Below are 25,973 nucleotides of genomic sequence, written 5' to 3' on the forward strand. Positions count from 1 at the left end.
AAAATAATAACTAGTAGTTCTGGAATTGTCCCTTAACAACTCTTAACTGTTTTCTGAGAGGTGGCTATCTTGAGCCATTCTCTTCCTTCTTGCCTGTTTTCCCCAGACAGCCTTCTCTTGAATTAACCTAATATAGTCATAGAGAAAACATCCTTACAATCTACAATTCTGGAATATGCCTTTCCTAGCCACTGTCCCTATTGTGTGGTTTGACAAAGTCCACCTTTGTTGACTTTCATGGCATGCTGCAAGGCCTCTGTATTTTCTCAGGTTTTTCCTCAGGTAGCGGGTTTACAGGGGTACAAGTGTATTGAGAGGAAAACATTTATTTCTTTGTTGTAAACTGGGACTTTTTTGTACTTTGATCCAATGTAACTGTAATGGATGTATTTATTCCAAAAATAATGTTTACATACCTAGAGGCTGATGTACATGATTTGAAGAAATTTAAATAAACACACACACACACACACACGCGAACACACACACACAGAGGAAATATGCATTAAGACTCTGATTCCAGAAAGTATTTAAATATGTGTTTAAGCATGTGCTTAAATGGTTTCCTGAATTGGGTCCTATGATCAGAAAATCTAACTGGTAGCATCCATCATCTGTTTACCTAAATAATTGGCTAATTTATTGAAATTTAACATATACAATATTTGTGGTTTTATCCTGATGAACTCCATTTTGCAAAACAAATATTTATTCATCAGAATGTCTTATTCTCTAGTCCGATAGTTTGAAGACAGAATCTATCTTTTCAAAAAGCCAAATCCAGAATTATTGGTATAAGGCACTTGAACCCATGCTTAAATTCTTTCCTGTTCAAGAAAGCACTTAAGCATGTGTTTTGTCATGTATCAATGGAACTTCATCAATATTAAATTTAACATGGCAGTCAATGTTACATAAAGTTGAGTATGTGCTAAACGCTTTCCTACATAGATACCCTTGCCTGAAATGACACTATATGGCTATTTTGTGATGTGTACAAGACTGGGAAAGTCATGCTAGCTCCAAAGTGAGTTAATCAACTAATCAAAAAATATGAGTCCCAGATCAAAAACTGATGGAGCTGTGCATTGAGGAGAGTTCACAGGAATGGATTCCTTGCCTTCTACACTCCATAATTCCCAACGGATGGGCAAATCATCCTCTCCCCTCAGGGCATAGTGTCTGCAGGACTTACAAGAAGCTCTAATGCTGGAGTAACTCCCCTGCCTGGATCTCAGTGGGAGAATGAATGAGTCTGGATCCATCTTAAAAATAAAAGTCAAATGAAGGTGAAGGCACTCAGCATCTCACTAGAGGTGCTCTGTATCTTGCAGGACCGTGCTTTCAATTTAGACAAGTTTCATGACAGATTAAGCACACAATTATAAAGTACAGCGATATCAGACATATAATCCTACATTTAAACATTTAAAAACAAAAACAAAAGTTATGTTTATCAATAATAAATTACTCACTTCTTTATCCACAGCTTTAGAATTAGCATAAGTACTGTCTGGAGGGACCTTAGTAAGCTTTTCAAGTCTTTTCCTTAAATGTTGTTTTTCATTCAAATTAAGGATCATTCTCTCAAGGTTAGTGGAAGACTGCTTTTTTAGGGTACTGTATAAAATATACAATTTTAAAGAAGTAATTTTTTGTAATTAAAATTGATTACAAAGTACTCTTTTGACTTTTCAACTTTTAAATATGCATTTCCTTTTTAAGTGACTCATACATTAAGATCTCAAAATGAATGTAAATTCACAAATCATTAAATATATATCAATTGAATTTTATATCATCGCCTTCATACAAAGCAACAAAAACATTTTTAAGGATACGGCAGAATATAAAGTGACTTACATGGGCAAAAAGGATAATGATATACAAAAATGGAGGAAACTGAAAAGAAAGCAGAAATGTAAAAGTGGAAAATATTGCCAAGAAAGTACAATACTCTTGCAAACTAAGGATAGGTACTCTACTATACAGTAAGAGAAGAGTGAAAGAATGCTACAGTAGTGTGGGAAGAGAAAGGTGAAAGGGGTTTAACACCAGTTATATGCTAACATGAATGGAAACATTTGAAGTCATGAATCTGAAAAGGGAAGAGTGACTTTGGGCCACATATGTAAAGGTATTCGGGTGCCTAAAGATAGGAATCTACTAGGATTTTCAAGAGCAACTAGGTGCCTAACTCCCATTGAAATAAGTTAATTTAATTTCATCATGACATCAGACTCCAGCCCCCCAAATGTACACTCCAGGAGGTTACAAAGATGGCACCTAGACACTTTCGAAAATCCCATTAGGCACTTATATGTATCCTTAGGTGCCTAAATACCTTTAAAAATCTGAGTCTTAGTGTTTGACAAAAATAAGCAAGTTCCAGGTAGACAATGGAGCAGAAATGAAAGAGCTGCTCTCAACTGTAGACACTTTCAGTGCAGGCAGGGAAACACACTTAACATTCATTCACTCTGAAGTAACATACTCTTCATGGAACAATCACCACCTCAGTCCACATGAGCCCGTGCTCCAGGGGTCCATCCCTTAAACTCAGGTTGTAAGATAAGGCTGGCTATATTGGAAAGCAGCTATCAAAAGAAAAGCACTTTTTCTGCCAAAATGCCTGGCCTATAGTTTTGGAGTGAGATTCTGTGCTGCACCCTAAAAGATACATCACAGAACTCACAGCACCTCCCAATCCTAGGCTGCTCTGGGAGCTGAAGAGGCCTCCAGCATAACTTTGACAGCCCTGGGGGCCTGGCTAAATTAAGGAAGCCTCCCAAGACTGCCCTAGGGACTGCAGCACTGCTTAGAATCTCCACATTGCTGTTTGTTGCAGCACTGCCTCCTGCACCTTCTGTGTTAGAGTTTACAAACAGGTCCTTGGAAAACAGCCTTATGGCTCTCTTCTGATGTGCCTGCTCTAGAAGAATCCTCATAAAGGAGCTTTTAATGGCCCCTTTATGCTGCTCTGGCCCTTGTACATGGTGCAAAGGGGCCATAGCAGGGCTGAACATCTCACATCTGGCATGTACTTTTCTTAGGTCTGATGTCATGACTATATATTTCATTACATCATGTTATGTCTGCCATGTCTGAATTTGAAAGTTCGATTTTGATTTGGGGGACTCAGACAGGAGTTATTTGGACATCACAAAAATCACTCTGCTCTATTGATTATGTATAGTTAGGCTCAATGATAATACAGGAGCTGGATATTGTTAGTATTTGAAGGATGTAAATAAGTTTTTTTTATACCATATAGGTAGCCTGCCAAAGGAAATGGTGGAAACCATCATCTCTCCCTTGCCCATTTCATCTGTTTGTCTGTTACATCCACTTGTTATTCCTGGTATTAAAATTATAAACTCATTGAAGCAGAAATTGTCTCATGCTATGTGTTTTTACAGCATCAAACTCAATTAGGCCCTGATCCTGATTCAGGCCTCTGAGCACTAACAGAATAAAATGATAAATATATAGTAATACTTACGCAGCCAGATGTCTCCCAAGAGTTTTATTCGTTTTTCTTAATTTATCTGTTAACCTTTTTATTTTTTTCTCAGTATTTGGATCTTGTTCACTCCTTTGTTTTTTCATCAAATTATAAAATGCATCCATGGCTGTTTTTTCTACTGAATGAATGTTAAACCTAAAAACAAAATTTTAGTAAGATTAGTTAACACTGATAGTTAAAGAGATACATATTTTAAACAAGGTACTTATGTCATACTGTTAGAGTAATAGTCACAAGTAGGTCTTGTAATCTGTCAGTTAATTCCATACATTAGAAATATGTCCCTATCTCTATTAAACAAATCACTTAAGCACATGCTTAACTTTAAACATATGAATAGTACAATTGACATCAATGGAATTACTCAAACGCTTAAAAAGTTTAGCATGTGCTTAATGCTTTGCTGAACTGGACCTTACACCTAAGCAAAGTGGGTAAGTGGATGGTAGAATTCTATGCCTACTTTGTACAGGTGTAAGTATTTATGCAAGATACAAGGCAGCTGAGAATCAGGTCCCTTAATATGGTTTGCTGACTCAATTTCTCAGAATTTTCTTTTTTACTTTTGTCATTCTGTATAGACTCTGACTTATCTCTGAGCAGTCAAATCAGTTTCCTATATTGCTGAGGACAATTTCTTGTTTTAGATTATTTTATATCTCTCAGTTATACTTGTAATTGTTTAAAGAATTAAACAAAATGTATGTTTTGAGTTTTTTTAAATCTATTCATTTAGATTTTTGTTTGACATTGTATACACATGTGCAAACACACACATACCACCCAACAACTCCATTGTCCATTTTCTTCAGGAGACAAAGGAGAGAAAAAAGAATAAAGCGTTTTTTATTTAAAAACATTATTGATAACACAAAATGGATTATATACCATAAATATATACACATGTGCATATACCTCTCTATATATTTATAGCTATGAACCTTAACAATTCCAATGTTGCAAGGAGCTGAGCACCTTCCTGATATGCCTTTAATTATGTAGTGTGTGTGTGTGTGTACATGTACATACGCACACGCAGTTTAAAAGCTTCCAATTGTGGTTCAGCTAGACTTTTTAACATCTCATGGAAGCAAACAGGATGAGAGTGCTTCTGATCTACAATATGAGCATTTACTTCAAATGTTTTTAAACAAATGGATATTCATACCTACTACAGTCTAACAAACAAAACTTAATCTCAGGCGACGCTTGTAAATAAATAGCACATTACAAAACATACCTTGCTGAGCCATGTCAATATTAGCTCCAATACACAGCATTTTAACTCTTGTAAAAAGATATACATTAAAACAAATGAATTTGTATATTTACATAAAAAATATGGCAGGCAATTTATCCATGTCTTGTAGTTTTTCAACAAAATGTGCAAATCTGATCCGCTTTTCATTTTCTGAACAATCAACAGGATGAGGCTTAAGGGACTCCAGTAGCTGATGCACCTAGACAAAGTAGTGTTAGTAATCTGATTTATATTGCAAACTGTATGTTATGGAGCAGGCTATAAACTTTGTTATCTGAGGCAACTATCCTTCCTAAAGTCTTTGTTCAACGAAGTCAGAAATTCCAGACACTGAATCATGTGCTCGCTCCATTAGAGTACACTGCTCCCTTACCACTGAATCCTAAATTCTAATTGCGGGTCAGTCACTGATTAGTCAGCTCACTTCACCTCTCTCATGATTTCCCCATTTTAAAATGGGGATAATGCTTACAGGGCTGTTGTGATTATTATTCAGGGCCAAATTCTGGAACACTTGCTCAGTGTAATCCCACTGGCAACAATGGAGTCACAAGGATGTAGTTTAGGACACAACCTGGCCCAGTATATTCACAATACATATACAAGTTCTGGTAATCACAAACGATTTCAGCAATTATTGAGTTTATTTGTACTTAAATTTAGGAATTTAACTAGCCCAAAAGATGGTACAAAGCAATGATTCCTAGTGGGTCAATCTTAAAGCAAAACACAAAATTTGGTGAGACCTGAAAAAAATCAAAGGGTGCACAATAATAACGTAAATGTTGAATGTAAATAAAGGTAATTTAAAACTCCAGCTTTCTGTTTAAACTTTCTATCTATTTAGCTTTTTATAAGGTCACCCATAATAGTGGCAGCAGTATACAGCCTATGGATGAATCCTTTGAGGACTCTGTGAAACTCAGATTAATTTCAGTAAGAATTCCACATGTAGATTGAGGCCTTAAACTGCTGTATGAATGCTACATTATTGTGAATGTAAGAATCATTGCACCATTAGACTTTTTGTTGAAAATACCACATTTTAAAGAGATTTTGCTTTTTCACGTTATTCATTATTGTTTCCCTTGTCCTCCATCCACTGCCCCATCTTACTGCTTCTTATGATATATCCACTGATGTATCTTGCCTTAATTAGAGGCTGGATTCTCTTCTCACTTATACAGGTTTTACACTGGTGTGACTCCACTGATTTCAACAGAGATGTTCTTGATTTATACCTGTGTAACTGAGAGTGGAGTGAGGCCCTAGATTGTGAGCTGCTAGGATAAGAGATCTTCTATTCTGTGTTTGTAAAGTGTTTAGGACAACCCTATAAGTGTGAATGTAATCCAAATAATAATAATAATTAATATAATTAATCAGAAAAAAAAGTTTCTTCAATTGGAAACATGCCCACTACTTATAGTTTGTGCAAAGGGATTCAAGAATGCACCAAGATAAGAAGTGGACTAAAGTAAAGCAGGGCCAGTGAGAAGGCATTAAACACAAAATGTGGGATTTTTAAAACTATCTAAGGAAGTCAGGACTCCAACTCCCCACCATGGCAGTTATATGACCCATTCACTTGAATGCTTTTGAAAATCTCACCCAAACACATTAGAAACACCATTGATATTAGGAGTCATTGGAACTTTAGCTATAGAAAATGCTTTCAACTATTAACAAAAGAAACAGCAAAAAGTTAGTTTTAATAACTTAGGGGGTACTTGTACTGTATTAATATTGTATTTATGCTTCAGAAGGGGACACGCTTCTGACATTTTTAGTTACCTTCTCTCTTTGGCCAAGTATAATCCAGTTGATTAGTTCTTTCTTCAGCTCCTGTTCATAATTTTTTGCATCTGCCTTTGTGATTACTATTTTATTCTTGAAAGAGGTAAATTCCTCAGGATCTAACTCCTTGAAAACACCAGCAATAAAAATAATAGCAAACTGCTCTCTCAGTATCTTCAAAAAATATAGTCCGTGTACAATTGTGTATACACACCTGTAATCGTGGCCACTCTTCCCAGACTTTTGCCATCATGTCATATAGCTGGATACTCTCTCGTGGAGAGAAGGTAGTGTCTGAAGGAATACCATAGTTCTCAATCTATATGTACATTAAACAAAAGAATCAGCAGAATGATTTTTTGGTTAATGTTGCTAATATAAGAACTGATAAAACCATTTTGTCTCTGCTATTATACTTACATGACTGACTGTTAATGCAGCACATGGGTGATAGTGATCAATGACGAAATCATTATCCTTGAGAGAACACACATACTTTTCCAGATCATTGTATCTGTCTCCATGCAGTACTGTATATACAAGCATACATTTATTTATGAAATTGCATCAATGCTTGTTTCTTTTAAAAATTAAGGCCCCATTCTGTAAAGATTTTTACTTTGATGGAACTATTCACAGTTCATAAACTTTAGCACGTGTAAGTCTTTGCAGGATTGGGGCACAAATTGTATTTTTTATATTTAAAAATATTCTGATACAGACCTAGTCTAACTCTATATGATTTTTTTGTTTTTTGTAGTTTTTGCTTCCTTGTACATTTCCTGGCAGTTGTAGAAGAACCAGGGCTTTCCTCTATTGTACTTTCAGCAAGTTGCCAGTATCTTTTTACTGATTGTAGCCATCTAGAGTGCAAGAACAAAATAAAGGTAAAGCTTCTGTAAAAGAACTGAAATAAAATAGTTAGGTGTATTTAGAACACGTTAAAAGGAAAGATATGTAAATATGTGGCTATGTTTTTAAAATCCGAGCCTCAGCTACATTCCTTGATTTTGTAGAAATTTTGTGAAAGCAACCTTTACTACTCCCTTAACCAAACTTTCCTGCTACTTCACCAAAAAAAAAAATAAAAAAAATCCTTGAATTTGAATTTTGTTCTTGGAATGGGGGAAGAAAGTCCAGCAAGAAAAAGGAGTTCTTACTTCTGCCAAACTGAATCACCCATGACTAGATGTAGACAAGAAAACAACAAATATGGCCATCAATGTAATAACAAATTACTGTTTTGTGAATGCATCTGATGAAGTGAGCTGTAGCTCACGAAAGCTTATGCTCAAATAAATTGGTTAGTCTCTAAGGTGCCACTAGTACTCCTTTTCTTTTTGTTTTGTGTATGTATGTCTATACGTCTTTCCGGAGCAGATATAGATAATTATGAAAATCAATTTCTGGCACTTCTCCAGGCAGAAGCAAGTAGTGGGGTATAGCCAGAGCTCATTCCACTATCTCCTCCCTGCTCATGGCAGCGGGTATAAGGGAGGAACCTCTGCTCTCTCCACCACAGCTGGAGTCACAATGTGAGCTGGGCCAGGCAGAGGTACTGGGTCTTACCAAGTAAGAGCTGTAGCAATCCAGCTCTGAACCAGATATTCTTTTAAATAAACTGAATATTTTCACCTACGTTTCATGCTGTACTCTCTGAGGTAATTTTGTCCCATCCAATTTATATAATTCACATGCTCTTATAAGTAAAAAAAAAGTTCATGCTTACTCAGTAAGATGTTCAGGGTTACTGATAGTTGCAGAGAGAGCCAGAAATGGACATCGAATCATAACCAGGAGGTGCTCCCAAACTTCTGCTCCAATTTCCCCACCAAGACAATGGACCTATATATATGTGAAAAAAATCAGCCTAAAATATGGAATGACATTTTAATGAGAAAAATAACTTACTTCACAAAATGAGTGCCAAAAATTCAGAAATTGCTGCATGTGTCATTAAGGACACACTCCCTATGCCCACTGAGTCCTTCTAATGACTTCAGTGGTATTGGATCAGATCTGAAGGACTCAATACTATATTCATTTTGGACCCAAGCGTCCCACTGACTTCCCTAGCAGTCTTAGATGCATAAGGAATACAGAATCTGCCCCTATAGTGTATGCTAGGTGTCAGATTTGGTGAGATTTAGCATTTCAATTTTTAAAAAAAAGATTTGGTAAATTTCTATGCAGTTAAATATAGCGGTACTATGAGGGACAAGATGGAAGTGGAAGAATTTATGTCTTGAAAATTAAGAAGTTTACAGCTATATTGCCAGAGATGGGCGCTTGCCAGTAATAACAGATATTTTGAAAAATGCAGTCTTTGGTTCCTTCCTTCAAACATTTCATACATTAGCAAATTTGATTTCTGTTAAAAGACACCTACCTCATCAAATATAACATATCTTATTCTTTTGACCCAATCCTGGCGATGAGGAGATAGCAACAAGATTTCTAAACACTGAGGCACCGTCACAAGTATCTGAAAAGAAATGTTTGTGACCTATTACTTCTAAGCCTACTGACAAATGAAATGTAAAAAAAAAAAAATAGCTTTCATCATTGAAAAGGGAGGGTAATTATAAATGTATAGTGTCAGCAATGAGGACTTGCAGCTGCACCTGCCTAGTTCCTGGGTTGCCTATGAGCACAGCTGACCCACAGCAGGGACGCTTGATTGACTACGCCACCTGATTGGCCAAGTCAGCAAGCCGGCTCTTAAGCCCAACAGCAACAAGTGATCTCTGGCTGTCCAATGCTTATGCCCACAGTTGTGATCTCGCTTGTGCCTGTCTTGCTCCATCTGTTCTAGGCCTGCTTCCCTACTGATTCTGACCACAGGCTTTGGTTCCTGACTCTGGCTCTGGCTCCAGCCTTTAGGCCTTACCATCCACATCCCAGGTCATGACATAGTTGCTTGATCCCCAGATATGCCAGATATAAATAAATTTTACGTTCAACCTGATCCACCATGCACTAATGCTATTATGTATATGAGAATCACAACATTTTGCTAGAGTGGCTACTGCACCAAGGTCCCTATGTACTGCATATAGTTTATGACTTGTTTCACTTTTTCCCTGAACAAGGATGCTGCTTTGGGATTGGGCCCAATATGTGTTACAGATAACAAAAAAACTTTGGCCTACTTCTGTTGGAATAATTTAAAAAATGCAGTTCTATTTATTATATTTTATGTGTTTTTAAAAGTAGTGTTCTTTTTGTGGAAGAACATCAGCACAGGAATAAGTCCTCAAATGCAATGCAGTATAAATATCACTGATGAGAAAATAATGAATATTGATGTTGTTTACTTTATGGCAAAGCTAACAGTGTTTCTAAAACTGTAAGGGCCAAGGTAATACTATAGCTTAACTATCATGTTCAATAAATGTGATCCTATCTAGATATCTTAGGGTTTTATAATGCCGCCCATCACCACTGCAGCTGAGTACCTTCCACAGAAAATTAATAGCAACAGCGAAGTCCCTAATGGACTTTACAGAGTCTCCTCCTTTTTCAGGGTGAAAACCCTGTTTGGGGGTTTTGAATCTTTAATTAGCTTGGCTATAATAGTACTACACCTTGACTTTCAGTTTAAGGCATCCACAGAAGCTGTTTTCAACCAAGACAGCAAATCCATCCATCGATTTTTTGCCAGGATCAATCTAAATCCTACAGTTTGCACTCTTGGAGGCCATTCACTGTGTGACTGGATATCAAGAACCCCAGTGTGGTTTTGGTGATGGATGCTGAATAGGAAAACACTGGGTATGAAGACTGGTGGGGATATATGGTTTGGTGAGGCTGCGGGAAGGAAGGCTGGTGCTCATGGGAGCCACTAGCGATGGGAGATATTGAAGGCTCTGGAGGTGAGCAAAAGTGTGCTGGTGCTAAATGGGCTGTATTTCCCCATCCTCTGTCAATTCCACACACAGCCTTCTGTGGGCTCCACACTTTCTTGCAGCACCTCAATCTGGAGCTGAGCACTATAACAGAAGGTTAGGAGTTGAGCATGTGGAAGGGAGGGTTTGAGTTTCCACTGGAGTTGGTTTGTACAGCAGCAGCAAGAGAAAAGAAGGGAGCAGAGAATCTCTTTCATTACCCTATCCTTGAACCTGCTGGGTGCTGATGCCTGAAGGATTTTGATTGGTTTTCTTTCTGTATTTCTCAACTACAGCATACAACCAAGCAAAGGCCCCCTCACGGCCAATACGTAGATTGTGCCCTACAGGTAGAGAGTTCCTAGTAGGCAGGATGGAACCTTGGGCTCAAGTAACTCAGATTTTTTCTGATCTTTACATAGTTATGTCAACATTATTTTTATCAAAAATAAACTTTATGAGGAGTCAATCAAAAGTGCAAAAGTCACTATTTAAATCAATTTAGTATGCAGAAATACATCTAGAATACTGTACCTGACAGTTCAGAGTATCATGGCGATAATCCCTTGTGAAAGTTCCACCTACTACTAATCCATGAGGCAATGTCTTGGTGAACCGATTGTATATAGTTCCCATCACTTGGTTTACAAGAGCCTAGTCATTATTACATAAAACAGATCATTAATAAAGCTACTAGAAAATGTACATCTACATTAGTATGGTGCTCTGAGATGTGCACAGGCTTCAAAATTTTCGACACCAATATTAATTTAGATCAGCAATAGAAGTTGAGAGTACTATAACAACACTTATTTTTTAGTTTTATTCATAACTGATATTGAAGAAACTTGATGTGTGAGCTGGTGTATATAATATTAATTCTGGATTTTAACTCTTTTTGCAAAAGTTTAAAACATAGATTCATAGATTCATAGATACTAAGGTCAGAAGGGACCATTATGATCATCTAGTCCGACCTCCTGCACAATGCAGGCCACAGAATCTCACCCACCCACTCCTGCGAAAAACCTCTCACCTATGTCTGAGCTATTGAAGTCCTCAAATCGTAGTTTAAAGACTTCAAGGAGCAGAGAATCCTCCAGCAAGTGACCCGTGCCCCATGATACAGAGGAAGGCGAAAAACCTCCAGGGCCTCTTCCAATCTGCCCTGGAGGAAAATTCCTTCCCGACCCCAAATATGGCGATCACCTAAACCCTGAGCATATGGGCAAGATTCACCAGCCAGATACTACAGAAAATTCTTTCCTGGGTACTCAGATCCCATCCCATCTAACATCCCATCACAGGCCATTAGGCCTATTTACCATGAATATTTAAAGATCAATTAATTACCAAAATCATGTTATCCCATCATACCATCTCCTCCATAAACTTATCGAGTTTAATCTTAAAGCCAGATAGATCTTTTGCCCCCACTGCTTCCCGTGGAAGGCTATTCCAAAACTTCACTCCTCTGATGGTTAGAAACCTTCGTCTAATTTCAAGTCTAAACTTCCCAATGACCAGTTTATATCCATTTGTTCTTGTTTCCACATTGGTACTGAGCTTAAATAATTCCTCTCCCTCTCCGGTATTTATCCCTCTGATATATTTATAGAGAGCAATCATATCTCCCCTCAACCTTCTTTTGGTTAGGCTAAACAAGCCAAGCTCCTTGAATCTCCTTTCATAAGAAAAGTTTTCCATTCCTCAGATCATCCTAGTAGCCCTTCTCTGTACCTGTTGCAGTTTGAATTCATCCTTCTTAAACATGGGAGACCAGAACTCCACACAGTATTCCAGGATAGGTCTCACCAGTGCCTTGTATAATGGTACTAAAACCTCCTTATCTCTACTGGAAATGCCTCTCCTGATGCATCCCAAGACCACATTATCTTTTTTCACGGCCATATCACATTGGCGGCTCATAGTCATCCTATGATCAACCAATACTCCAAGGTCCTTCTCCTCCTCCGTTACTTCTAATTGATGCGTCCCCAGCTTATAACTAAAATTCTTGTTATTAATCCCTAAATGCATAACCTTACACTTCTCACTATTAAATTTCGTCATATTACTATTACTCCAGTTTACAAGGTCATCCAGATCCTCCTGTACGATATCCCGGTCCTTCTCTAAATTGGCAATACCTCCCAGCTTTGTATCATCCACAAACTTTATTAGCACACTCCACTTTTTGTGCCGAGGTCAGTAATAAAAAGATTAAATAAGATTGGTCCCAATCCTTGAGGAACTCCACTGGTAACCTCCCTCCAGCCTGAGAGTTCACCTTTCAGTAGGACCCATTTTAGTCTCCCCTTTAACCAATTCCTTATCCACCTTTCAATTTTCATATTGATCCCCATCTTTTCCAATTTAACTAATAATTCCCCATGTGGCACGGTATCAAACGCCTTACTGAAATCTAGGTAAATTAGATCCACTGTGTTTCCTTTGTCTAAAAAATCTGTTACTTTCTCAAAGAAGGAGATCAGGTTGCTTTGGCATGATCAACCTTTTGTAAAACCATGTTGTATTTTGTCCCATTTAACATTGACTTCAATGTCCTTAACTACTTTCTCCTTCAAAAATTTTTCCAAGACTTTGCATACTACAGATGTCAAACTAACAGGCCTGTAGTTACCCGGATCACTTTTTTCCCCTTTCTTAAAAATAGGAACTATGTTAGCAATTCTCCAATCATACGGTACAACCCCTGAGTTTACAGATTCATTAACAATTCTTGCTAATGGGCTTGCAATTTTGGGTCCCAATTCCTTTAATATTCTTGGATGAAGATTATCTGGGCCCCCTGATTTAGTCTCATTAAGCTGTCTGAGTTTCGCTTCTACCTCAGATATGGTAATATCTACCTCCATATCCTCATTCCCATTTGACTTGCTACCATTATCCCTAAGATCCTCTTTAGCCTTATTAAAGACTGAGGCAAAGTATTGGTTTAGATATTGGGCCATGCCTAGATTATCCTTGACCTCCACTCCATCCTCAGTGTTTAGTGGTCCCACTTCTTCTTTCTTTGTTTTCTTCTTATTTATATGGCAATCGAACCTTTTACTATTGGTTTTAATTCCCTTTGCAAGGTCCAACTCTACTTGACTTTTAGCCTGTCTCACTTTATCCCTACATGTTCTGACCTCAATAAGGTAGCTTTCCTTGCTGATCCCTCCTATCTTCTACTCCCTGTATGCTTTCTGCTTTTTCTTAATCACCTCCCTGAGATGCTTGCTCATCCAGCTTGGTCTACAACTCCTGCCTATGAATTTTTTCCCATTTCTTGGGATGCAGGCTTCTGATAGCTTCTGCAGCTTTGATTTAAGGTAACCCCAGGCCTCCTCTGCCTTTAGATCCATAAGTTCTTCAGTCCAATCCACTTTCCTAACTAATTTCCTTAATTTTTGAAAGTCAGCCGTTTTGAAATCAAAAACCCTAGTTGCAGATTTATTTTTATTTATCCTTCCGTTCAGTTTGAACTGAATTAGCTCATGATCACTTGAACCAAGATTGTCCCCTACAACCATTTCTTCTATGAGGTCCTCACTACTCACCAAAACCAAATCTAAAATGGCATCCCCTCTAGTCGGTTCAGCAACTACTTGATGATGGAATCCATCAGCTATTGCATCTAGGAAAATCTGAGCCCTATTATTATTACTAGCACTCATTCTCCAGTCTCTACCTGGGAAGTTAAAGTCTCCCATGATCATGCAGTTTCCATTAGTATTTACTTAATTAAAAACATTAAAGAGGGCTCTATCCATATCCAAATTAGATCCTGGTGGTCTATAGCACACCCCAAGCACTATCCTAGTGGAGGCTCTAATAGTTTTCTTCCCCAATGTAATTATTGCCCTGACGGACTCTGTCTTATCCATTTCATTGCTTCTTATTTCTTTACATTCTACCTCATCACTGATATACAATGCTACTCCACCACCTTTACCTTTATTTCTGTCTTTCCTAAACAGCACATACCCTTCAATACCTGTAGTCAGTCATGACTACTATTCCACCATGTTTCTGTTATCCCTATAATATCTGGTTTCACTTCCTGCACCAGTAGCTCTAGTTCCCCCATTTCGTTACCTAGGCTCCTCGCATTGGTGTACAAACATCTTAATTTTTGCTGTTTGGCCTACAGTATGTTCCAGAATTTTCCAAAAGTCAGACTCTGAGAGTGCAGGCAAAATTTGTGTGCACAGATTCTTTATTTGCAAATGCAAATGCCATTTGGATTCCCAACAATCACAAATGTGCACAAAATTTGATTTCACATGCAGTATTGAAAAACTGCACATGTATTAGATGCATCATATATGCACTGAATGTGCATTCCTAGTTTTCTGTGTGTTAATATCCAGACTTATAACAGTTAATGCTAAAAATTAGCTTTGAAAGGATTACAAAACCCCAAGCTTCACAGTTTAAGACAATTTCTAACTATCTGGGATTAGGATAAAACCCTCATTAAAAAGATTATCCCACATTTGCCTATTATGGGGTTTCTTGCTTCTTTCTCTGAAGCATCTGGTACTACCGCTATCAGAGACTGGATATTTGACTAGATTGACCTTAGGTCCGATCCGGCAGGCAATTACTAGGTTCCTATGTTTTTTGATACCCTGATCAAATGCTACTTTCACCATTGACATAATATACACTTATTTAGTGCTTGCCACCTTCAAAGTGCTGTATGAACATTAATACAAACTAAATTCTGTATATCAGATGGGATATTTCTAAACATGTTTAATTAAAGTAGATATGTCTAATTAAAACAGACATATATAATCTAAATCAGTTTAAATAATCACTAAAATTGTTTTAATCGTATCGGGAAATACTATAGTCAACATACAAAATATGCAATTAGATATAGCCATACCTTTGTTGGTGAAACATATACAACTACTCCTTCATTGCTCTCTTTCAGAACTTTCTCCATGCAATAATATGAAGCATAGGTTTTCCCTGATGAAGTAGGAGCAACAATCACTGCAGACTCATTATTGTCTACAACATCAAGAAGCTCTCGCTGGAGATAAAACAAGTCATTTCTTTCAATACATTTCATTTTATATATATATAGATTCTAGATTGATATGCTTAATATCAATATTATAAAGTTCAAAACATTTTTCTCTGTTGCTGCAGTAGTGTTATATTTTTTCCATCACACTTTGATTTTTAATTGTAAACTATCTTTTTCCGTAATTTGGCCTGGAAAATTCACTTGGGCTTGAATTGTTGATGCAAGAAAGTTTTCAGTTCAAAAGGGAACTTTTCCAAAAAAAAAGCAAAATATGAACCAGTCAGTTCAGCAGTATATAATTTAGAAGCAAAAAAGTCACCATTTTCTCTAATGCAGTCATTGTTTTTTACGTCAGAAATGTTATACCAGTACTGCTTAACCACGCAGCCCAGAGCTCTCCCCAACTCCCACTCCCCAGCATTTCATTATTCTTCTCCCCACCCTACCAATGACCTTTAGAACTTGGCCAGGGTGGAGGTCGGAGAGAGGAAGTGGCAGCACTGGCAATCTCTTCCCCACTCCCAGCATATTTGCCAAGTTTTATGTTGTTCCTCAAGCAAGTGACATTTTTGCAGGTGTGAACATGAGAAAAGAGCAAGCTGTTTCTGATTCAGCCTTTCTCCCCCTTGCTACTGATAATATGGAGAGAGCTATGTTTGCTATGTTTGCTGAGGGAACAGGCGTTCCTTCAGAACATGCAGCAGCTTGGATCAACTGTTCTTTTCCTAGAGACAGTTGGATGGAGAAGGGCAGCCAATTCAACAAGGATTTACCCATAGACTAGGAGCTTTCCCCCGACAAAAAATTGTTTCTCTGCAGTGTAAACCCAGAGATTTGACAAGTTTTCTTATCCTTGGGCCATTGGAAGCTTTGGTTGTACAAGGAATGTGGGATTGTTTCCCAGACAGTCCAATGAAATAGTTAAATGTAAAACCCCATTACAGTGTATTTGTTACAGATATTGTGTAAATAAGTAATAACACACTAAATGCACTGAAACTATTACTCTCCACCCTGTGTAAAGAAAAAAAAGTTTGTACTTCACTGGTACATTTCTAATTGTCTTTCAATAAATAACTTAAAATTAAAACTCAGATTATGCATGAAAGTGAATCATATTACAATTATTACCACCCATGCACACAAAGTTCCAGAGGTATTCTTGATACTTAACAGACAGGGAAAAAATGATAGGTTGCTGCCCTGCGGAGTTTAGATTCTAAGGCCCTGATCTCGCATGGGGATCTGTGACTGCAGAGTCTTGTACCATGCAGTTTCACTGCCTTCCGCAGGACATCACTGCGTTGTCTTCTGGGACACCATATGGCCTTGGGAGTCAGTGCTAGAAGATCCCAATGCAGGACTGGGGCTTCAAGTAGCATAAGACAGAAAGTAGCATAAGACAGTAAACAACAGATAAAAAGGGGTAAATGAGAGGATAAATTACAACAGTGAGAGAAATGAAATATGTTTATTATCATGTATGACTCTCATTTATTGCTTTTTTAAATTTTGAAAGAAAACCTTGACAGAATCTCTAACAGCACTATTTAAAAATAGTTTACATGTAACATTACCTGCCATGTGTCTGGTATAAAATGCTGTACTCTGGGATCTGGATCTTTCCTCTCTTCTCTGAACAAGTAGCAGCCCATATATTGCAGCTGAAAACGAGCTGCTCCCATCTCAGTAGTATATTCAGTTATCTTCTCATTGTCACTTTCTATTATCTGCAAGGTCAAATTAAAATTCAAGGCAGATTTAGAATTAGGGATAGAGTAATTGAAAATGGCATCTGGCTTTTGCACTGTAGAACATTATACAAGCTTTGAAAAAATAGTTAGATGTGTGCTGAGGAGGCGAGGTGACTTTCAGACACTTCTATACCGAAGACCATACAATGCTGGCTTCAGCAATGCATGAAATCATAAAAGTTAATGGGAATTCTACATGCAGATGTAGTGAGAATGTGACCATAATTTTTTAATGGATCTGATAGTTATCAGCAAAGTCCATGTACTCTAAGGCAAGCTGAATATACATCTGCATTTGTCTGCTATGGAAAGATTTGATTCCACAAGTATTATTCAATGTTAAATTACAGACTGAAGTAATACATGAAACAAGTATAAATGGCTGCAGTTATGTCTCCCTGAGCCTGCAGAAAGCCTAAAACAACAGCTCGTACCGTATAAATAATTGCATATCAGCTACATTTTATGAAGGACTGAATAATTTGTATAAATTTTTGTTAAGATTCTATTTTATATCATTCTGTGAGGTTTAGAACCATCTTTTCTTGTTCTACAGTGTTACAATGCAACATTTGGATGATAAAAGTGGCAGTGTAAAGTAACACATTGGGAAGTTGGCTTCAATTTGGCCAGGTTCAGGCCCAATGGGTGTAAACTGTCAGGAAATGGGCACAAGTGCCAAAGTAATCTTTGTTGTACCACTTTTAATTTCATTGGTTAATTATATTCTGTAAAAATTAATTGTATTCTATAAGAATTACCTGGCTAGACAAAGAGCATGCCAAATTCTCAAATCCAAGGTATTTCAGACATCTGGACAACTTTTGTACATGTGACTTCTTTAATAGTTCCTGGTGTTTTTCAAGAATTATATGAATTCTCCTCATCACTTGGACAGCTATGCTTAAATCTCTCGTTTTTTTGCCTAAAATAAATAAAGGAACCATTTGATATATAATCAAATCATCAGAAGCTGTTTCAATCTACCCTTCAGGTTTTGGGACCAGACCCCACTCCTCCAACCATGTGTGCGGTGTTTTTTAAATTTTATTTTATTTTATTTTTAAAAGATCCCAGGAGAGGTGGCATGGCTCTTTCCCCATACTTGGACTATGTGATTGGACTATGTGCAGACGAAATGCTCTAGCTGCTCATGTAGGCCAAACCTGCAAGGGGCCAGGGCGTAGGCCGTCTGGCCTAGTGGTCACTGCTGGGTTGGTGTCACCAAGTCAAGGATGGCCACAATGCACTAGTCTGCGAGCAGGTACCAGTGTAATTGCTACAGCTGGGCTCACTAGGCAAATGTCAGGGTCAGAGTCAAGCAAAGGTCAAAGACCAGAGGCCAGCAGTAGTTACCAGGCTGGAATCAGGAGGCAAGAGTCTAGGTCAGAGTCAAAGACCAGAGATCAGTACCAGGCTGAAGTCAGGGTAAGAGACTAGAGATTGGAAACACAAGGCAAGGTCTAGAGCCACAGCAAGTTACATGTCTGCTTGCTTGTTCAGACACCTTCCTAGGGCACCTTCTAGGATGAAATAGTAAGCATGGGCCAATCAGAGGGGTATAGGTTGCTATTGCTCTGGCCCCTTCAGGATGTACTTCCTGTGGCACCTAATCTCCATAATACTCTTTAGCTGCAGCTTTACACAGGCTCCTGATAGTGTTGTGGGGATGTTAACTGCCCCAGGCTCTACAGACCAGTCCAGTCACCTTCCGTTGTACAACTCAGCTCAGTGAACAGCTTATGCATTCTTCTACATTTTGGATAGTGAAATCAAGATTTTATGCTTGTAATGTGTGCCTACTGTTTGGTGATATAAGAAAACAGTTACAATATAGTTTAAGTGGGTAATTTAAATCTGACTCATGGCATCCCTAATTTACCAATAGTGGGCTAAATTTTGGCCAGCAATTGAAAAGAGGCTTAATTCTTCCCATACTTCAAAATTAGCATTACTATGTGCCTTTATTCTAGCTGTGAAAGTCTAATGAAAGCTTTGGAGGTGGTGGGGGTTGGGGGCTGGGACTGGGGATGCAGGATGCAGAATGATTGTGGCCCAAAATGAATTCAGAAAACATACCTTGGCTTCTGCAGTGTTCCTTCCAAACTTCTAAACAGACATTCAGTCCTGCCATTTCTGCTGTGAATTTCACAGAATTACTTTGACATGTCTTAAGGAAATTCTCCAGTCTATTTATTCCACAGGTAAAATTCTCTTTAATTTCACTTTCAGTTGACACAGATAAGGCACTCCATTGTTCCTGTTCTTTCTTCTCTTCTTTAGCTCCTAGTCGCTTCTGGTTTTCCTCTGCAATTATTTCTGCTTTACTTTTCTACAAAAAAATTAATAAAGATATACAGAATTAAACACCAATGTGTGCAAGCAATATGAAAAATGTTGTAAGCCTTGAGCCCAATCCTTGGAAGTAAATGGGAGTTTCGCCTGAATAACGACTGACTGCAAATTATAGGATTTTGCCCCATTTGTGTGTTTTGTTTTGCTTTGAATTTTGTTTAAAATAGTACTGAATTCTGTGCAGGTCATAATTTATTGGTAAATACTGGTACATGTTTTACAAAAAAAGGCTTATTCAACAAATCATACTAAAAGTATACGAAATAGTTCTTTAACTTTCTAATATCTAAAGAGCCACAAACATGAAAAATGAAAAAGATGGTTTAAGTCACAACTTGAAGGCATTTATTTTAAGCCTGGAAAATGAAAATTTTAATTGTAGTTCCAGGTATTTCAGTAAATTGAAGACAATTAGGGACTAATCAAACGCCCACTGAAGTCAATGAAAAGACTCTTGGGGACTTCAATGGGCATTTGATCAGGCCCTAAAACTATACTCCACACTGAATGATACAAAATGGTAATGATATTTTAACTAAGAAATACAGTAATAATTATTATTGCTCAATCTTGCCCATAAACACTTTTTCATGTATCCTGTGAAATCAGAAACAGTGCACGTATTATTCTAGTCAGCAATTTAATATGGAATAGTGCTTGCAGGATCAAATCTTTCTTGATATATAAATTCAGACATTATTTGTCACAAATGCAGGGAAATCAAAATCAAAGATCTTTTAGATTTCGCATTGGTTAGGAATATTTTCTCAAAACAAACACAAACTAATGTCCTCTATTGCCATCCCTGTCACCCCAAATGTTAGTACTAGCCATGAGTCCAACTAAGACTTGAGACTTTAACCCACAAATTGTAGCTCAGAACCAAGAGTACAGTACCTGCCTGAGAGGAGGTATGCTAAGGGCTGCATTAAGGAGGCTGTGTTGGTGAGTATCTGAGTGTTTGTTTGTTGTGAGTATCTGAGTGTTTGTATCTGAGTGTTTATTGTGAGGACAGTTTGACCGTGCGCTTGATTGGTTGTTTGAAAAGGGCGGGAACTGGGAGTGCTTTGTTCCAGGTGAGCCTTAAGTGGGCCTGACTGTACAAAAAGCCAGTCAGCTGCGAACCAGCTGAGCAGCGACCAGCTGAGCAGCTAACAGAAGGAGTTTGCCTGGGAGTTCGCCCGGGGAGAGCCCACTGTGGCTTACATCTTGCCGGCTTCTCTGAGTAATTACTACTACAACTCCTGAGGAAGCTCTCAGAAGGAAGGTAATATGGATGGGGGGTGTTCAGCTGTTGTGACCTGCACTGGATGTGCTATGTTTGTATTTCTTCCACAGGACAGAAGCGACTTTGTCTGTACAAAGTGCAAGCTGGTCTCCATATTGGAAGAGAAGGTTCAAGGTCTGGAGCAACAGGTATCGACCCTGCGTTGCATAAGAGAAACTGAAGATTTCCTAGACAGACGTCAGGATATGCTTCTACGGGCACAAGGTTCTGAAGATTCAGAGCAGGCTGCACATCGGGAACAGGAGGACGGTGAAGAAATTTGGCATCATGTGACCTCCAGAAGAAAAAAGGGGAACGTCCATGTACCAGCAAGGCAGATACAGGTAAGTAACCATTTTCATGTTCTCTCCACAGGTACTAATGCGGAGAGTGGATCAAATGATACGTCTGAGGAAAGGGAGCAGAAGGAGACTCCGCCGATTGGAAGGCATGAGATGCACTGTCCTAGGGTTGGGGGTTCCATGACCACCGCTCCCAAGAGAAGGAGGCGGGTGGTAGTGGTCGGGGACTCTCTCCTCAGGGGGACTGAGTCATCTATCTGCCACCCCGACCAGGAAAACCGAGACGTCTGCTGCTTGCCAGGAGCTAAGATTCGCGATGTGACGGAGAGACGGCCGAGACTCATCAAGCCCTCGGATCGCTACCCCTTCCTGCTTCTCCACGTGGGCACCAATGATACTGCCAAGAATGACCTTGAGCGGATCACTGCAGACTACGTGGCTCTGGGAAGAAGGATAAAGGAGTTTGAGGCGCAAGTGGTGTTCTCGTCCATCCTCCCGGTGGAAAGAAAAGGCCTGGGTCGAGACCGTCGAATCGTGGAAGTCAACGAATGGCTACGCAGGTGGTGTCGGAGAGAAGGCTTTGGATTCTTTGACCATGGGATGGTGTTCCAAGAAGGAGGAGTGCTAGGCAGAGACGGGCTCCACCTAACCAAGAGAGGGAAGAGCATCTTCGCAAGTAGGCTGGCTAACCTAGTGAGGAGGGCTTTAAACTAGGTTCACCGGGGGAAGGAGACCAAAGCCCTGAGGTAAGTGGGGAAGTGGGATACCGGGAGGAAGCACAAGCAGGAGCGCGTGAGAGGGGAGGGCTCCTGCTTCATACTGAGAATGAGGGGCGATCAGCGGGTTATCTCAAGTGTCTATACACAAATGCACGAAGCCTGGGAAACAAGCAGGGAGAACTGGAAGTCCTGGCAAAGTCAAGGAATTATGATGTGATTGGAATAACAGAAACTTGGTGGGATAACTCACATGACTGGAGTACTGTCATGGATGGATATAAGCTGTTCAGGAAGGACAGAAAAGGTGAGCGAGTTGCACTGAATGTACGAGAGCAGTATGACTGCTCAGAGCTCAAGTATGAAACTTCAGAAAAACCTGAGAGTCTCTGGATTAAGTTTAGAAGTGTGAGCACCAAGGGTGATGTCGTGGTGGGAGTCTACTATAGACCACCGGACCAGGGGGATGAGGTGGACGAGACTTTCTTCCGGCAACTCGCAGAAGTTACTAGATCGCACGCCCTCGTTCTCATGGGAGACTTCAAACACCCTCATATCTGCTGGGAGAGCAATACAGCGGTGCACAGACAATCCAGGAAGTTTTTGGAAAATGTAGGTGACAATTTCCTGGTGCAAGTGTTGGAGGAACCAACTAGGGGCAGAGCTCTTCTTGACCTGCTGCTCACAAACCGGGAAGAATTAGTAGGGGAAGCAAAAGTGGATGGGAACCTGGGAGGCAGTGACCATGAGATGGTCAAGTTCAGGATCCTGACACAAGGAAGAAACAAACGCAGCAGAATACGGACCCTGGACTTCAGAAAAGCAGATTTTGACTCCCTCAGGGAACTGATGGGCAAGATCCCCTGGGAGAATAACATGAGGGGGAAAGGAGTCTACGAGAGCTGGCTGTATTTTAAAGAATCCTTATTGAGGTTACAGGGACAAACCATCCCGATGTGTAGAAAGAATAGTAAATATGGCAGGCGACCAGCTTGGCTTAACAGTGAAATCCTTGCTGATCTTAAATACAAAAAAGAAGCTTACAAGAAGTGGAAGATTGGACAAATGACCAGGGATGAGTATAAAAATATTGCTCGGGCATGCAGGAGTGAAATCAGGAAGGCCAAATCACACCTGGAGTTGCAGCTAGCAAGAGATGTTAAGAGTAACAAGAAGGGTTTCTTCAGGTATGTCAGCAACAAGAAGAAAGTCAAGGAAAGTGTGGGCCCCTTACTGAATGAGGGAGGCAACCTAGTGACAGAGGATGTGGAAAAAGCTAATGTACTCAATGCTTTTTGTGCCTCTCTCTTCACGAACAAGGTCAGCTCCCAGACTGCTGTACTGGGCAGCACAGCATGGGGAGGAGGTGACCAGCCCTCTGTGGAGAAAGAAGTGGTTCGGGACTATTTAGAAAAGCTGGATGTGCACAAGTCCATGGGGCCGATGCGTTGCATCCGAGAGTGCTAAAGGAGTTGGCAGATGTGATTGCAAAGCCATTGGCCATTATCTTTGAAAACTCATGGCGATCCGGGGAAGTCCCGGACAACTGGAAAAAGGCTAATGTAGTGCCCATCTTTAAAAAAGGGAAGAAGGAGGATCCGGGGAACTACAGGCCAGTCAGCCTCACCTCAGTCCCTGGAAAAATCATGGAGCAGGTCCTCAAGGAATTAATTCTGAAGCACTTAGAGGAGAGAAAAGTGAACAGGAACAGTCAGCATGGATTCACCAAGGGCAAGTCATGCCTGACTAATCTAATTGCCTTCTATGATGAGACAACTGGCTCTGTGGATGAAGGGAAAGCAGAGGACGTGTTGTTCCTTGACTTTAGCAAAGCTTTTGACACTGTCTCCCACAGTATTCTTGCCAGCAAGTTAAAGAAGTATGGGCTGGATGAATGGACTATAAGGTGGATAGAAAGCTGGCTAGATTGTCGGGCTCAACGGGTAGTGATCAATGGCTCCATGTCTAGTTGGCAGCCGGTATCAAGTGGAGTGCCCCAAGGGTCGGTCCTTGGGCTGGTTTTGTTCAATATCTTCATAAACGATATGGAGGATGGTGTGGATTGCACCCTCAGCAAGTTTGCAGATGACACTAAACTGGGAGGAGAGGTAGATACGCTGGAGGGTAGGGATAGGATACAGAGGGACCTAGACAAATTGGAGGATTGGGCCAAAAGAAATCTGATGAGGTTCAACAAGGACAAGTGCAGAGTCCTGCACTTAGGACGGAAGAATCCCATGCACCGCTACAGACTAGGGACCGAATAGCTAGGCAGCAGTTCTGCAGAAAAGGACCTAGGGGTTACAGTGGACGAGAAGCTGGATATGAGTCAACAGTGTGCCCTTGTTGCCAAGAAGGCCAATGGCATTTTGGGATGTATAAGTAGGGGCATTGCCAGCAGATTGAGGGACGTGATCGTTCCCCTCTATTCGACACTGGTGAGGCCTCATCTGGAGTACTGTGTCCAGTTTTGGGCCCCACACTACAAGAAGGATGTGGAAAAATTGGAAAGAGTCCAGCGGAGGGCAACAAATGATTAGGGGACTGGAACACATGAGTTATGAGGAGAGGCTGAGGGAACTGGGGATGTTTAGTCTACAGAAGAGAAGAATGAGGGGGGATTTGATAGCTGCTTTCAACCACCTGAAAGGGGGTTCCAAAGAGGATGGCTCTAGACTGTTCTCAGTGGTAGCAGATGACAGAACAAGGAGTAATGCTCTCAAGTTGCAGTGGGGGAGATTTAGGTTGGATATTAGGGAAAATTTTTTCACTAGGAGGGTGGTGAAACACTGGAATGCGTTACCTAGGGAGGTGGTGGAATCTCCTTTCTTAGAGGTTTTTAAGGTCAGGCTTGACAAAGCCCTGGCTGGGATGATTTAGTTGGGGATCGATCCTGCTTTGAGCAGGGGGTTGGACTAGATGACCTCCTGAGGTCCCTTCCAACCCTGATATTCTATGATTCTATGATTCTATTCAACTGTACAGTGTTGACATTAATTTGATCCACAAACACTGACATAAAAGATGTGTCATACACATGTATTTTTCAAATTTGGAATATTCATATGAGCCACCTGCATCTTCCGTGTGATTGTTTCAATCTTTTTAATGGCTATTTTGATATAGTTTTCAAGCAGCATATTTAAACAAACCTCAAGAATCTCATTCAATTTTTAAACTGATTATTTCTGAAAAGGTTTTGTAAAAAGCCAACCCTACCTTAAATTTATTTTTTGTTTCCTACCCAATCACATATTAATTGTATAGGTCTCCAAAATTAAAGCTTTCTGTTATTTTACTGCTCCAGCTCCAAACACAGGTACTTGTTTATATTTCTGTACAGGGATAAAAATGGGTTTACACTAATTACCAATTAAATCTAGGGTGCAAGGATGGATTTATTCTTTCAATAAAAATTACTAATGATTGACAAATGAAAAATCCCAGGTAAGTATTCTTGACTAAAGCAACTACACCAGAAGGAAAAATCTTAGCTTGGACAGCAGAAAGCATAGGTATGCTATGGAACAACTTGAATATGCTTACATGTAATTTTTTTGTCTTTGTGACAGCAGCCTTAGTGCTTGTGGGAACCAAGGGCACATCCACCTGGGTTACAATTGTCTTTGAAATGTTGCCTTCCAACGATCTTCCATAAAGTCGATAATAAGACTGTAACTTTTGTATGCCCCTTCTTTCTTTTGGACATTTGGACTTTGCTACAGCAAACAAAGAACATTATTTTTGACTTATAAGATAATTGGTGGAATTCCAATGTATTAGTTTTTTGGCAAGAGATGAAAGCTCCAAATTTAGGCCTTGGATAAAATTTTCAAAAGTGCCTCAAGGCCAGAATTTGAAAGGTATATAGACATTTTGCTCTCTTTAACACCTTTTCAAAATCTGACCCTAGCTGACATAAGAATTTAAGTCCCAGTTTCAAAACTGATTTAGGTACTTAGGGCCAGATTCACAAAGGTACTTAGGCACTTATGCCCAACATTTAGGAATTTTCAAAACTATGCTCAACTGCTGCCTATATCCCCGCAGGTGGGCAT

General features: G+C 39.5%; 1 protein-coding gene across 1 annotated transcript in view; it reads right to left on the minus strand.

Annotated features, from left to right (window-relative positions):
* Positions 1-25,973, minus strand: part of LOC102941655 (probable ATP-dependent RNA helicase DDX60) — a 72,930-nt gene that overhangs the window by 20,604 nt on the left and 26,353 nt on the right. Inside the window, exons 11-25 of the mRNA XM_043545333.1 lie at positions 25,462-25,634; positions 19,355-19,607; positions 18,037-18,200; positions 17,099-17,251; positions 15,375-15,524; positions 11,006-11,125; positions 8,974-9,069; positions 8,314-8,429; positions 7,308-7,447; positions 7,005-7,114; positions 6,799-6,903; positions 6,582-6,710; positions 4,859-4,986; positions 3,503-3,661; positions 1,476-1,620 (exon numbers count right to left, since the gene is read on the minus strand). Coding sequence (XP_043401268.1) covers positions 1,476-1,620; positions 3,503-3,661; positions 4,859-4,986; positions 6,582-6,710; positions 6,799-6,903; positions 7,005-7,114; positions 7,308-7,447; positions 8,314-8,429; positions 8,974-9,069; positions 11,006-11,125; positions 15,375-15,524; positions 17,099-17,251; positions 18,037-18,200; positions 19,355-19,607; positions 25,462-25,634 — 2,141 coding nt within the window. The remainder of the gene's footprint in view (positions 1-1,475; positions 1,621-3,502; positions 3,662-4,858; positions 4,987-6,581; positions 6,711-6,798; positions 6,904-7,004; positions 7,115-7,307; positions 7,448-8,313; positions 8,430-8,973; positions 9,070-11,005; positions 11,126-15,374; positions 15,525-17,098; positions 17,252-18,036; positions 18,201-19,354; positions 19,608-25,461; positions 25,635-25,973) is intronic.

Source organism: Chelonia mydas, chromosome 4 (assembly GCF_015237465.2).
Source record: "Chelonia mydas isolate rCheMyd1 chromosome 4, rCheMyd1.pri.v2, whole genome shotgun sequence".
In the NCBI taxonomy this organism is placed as follows: Eukaryota; Metazoa; Chordata; order Testudines; family Cheloniidae; genus Chelonia; species Chelonia mydas.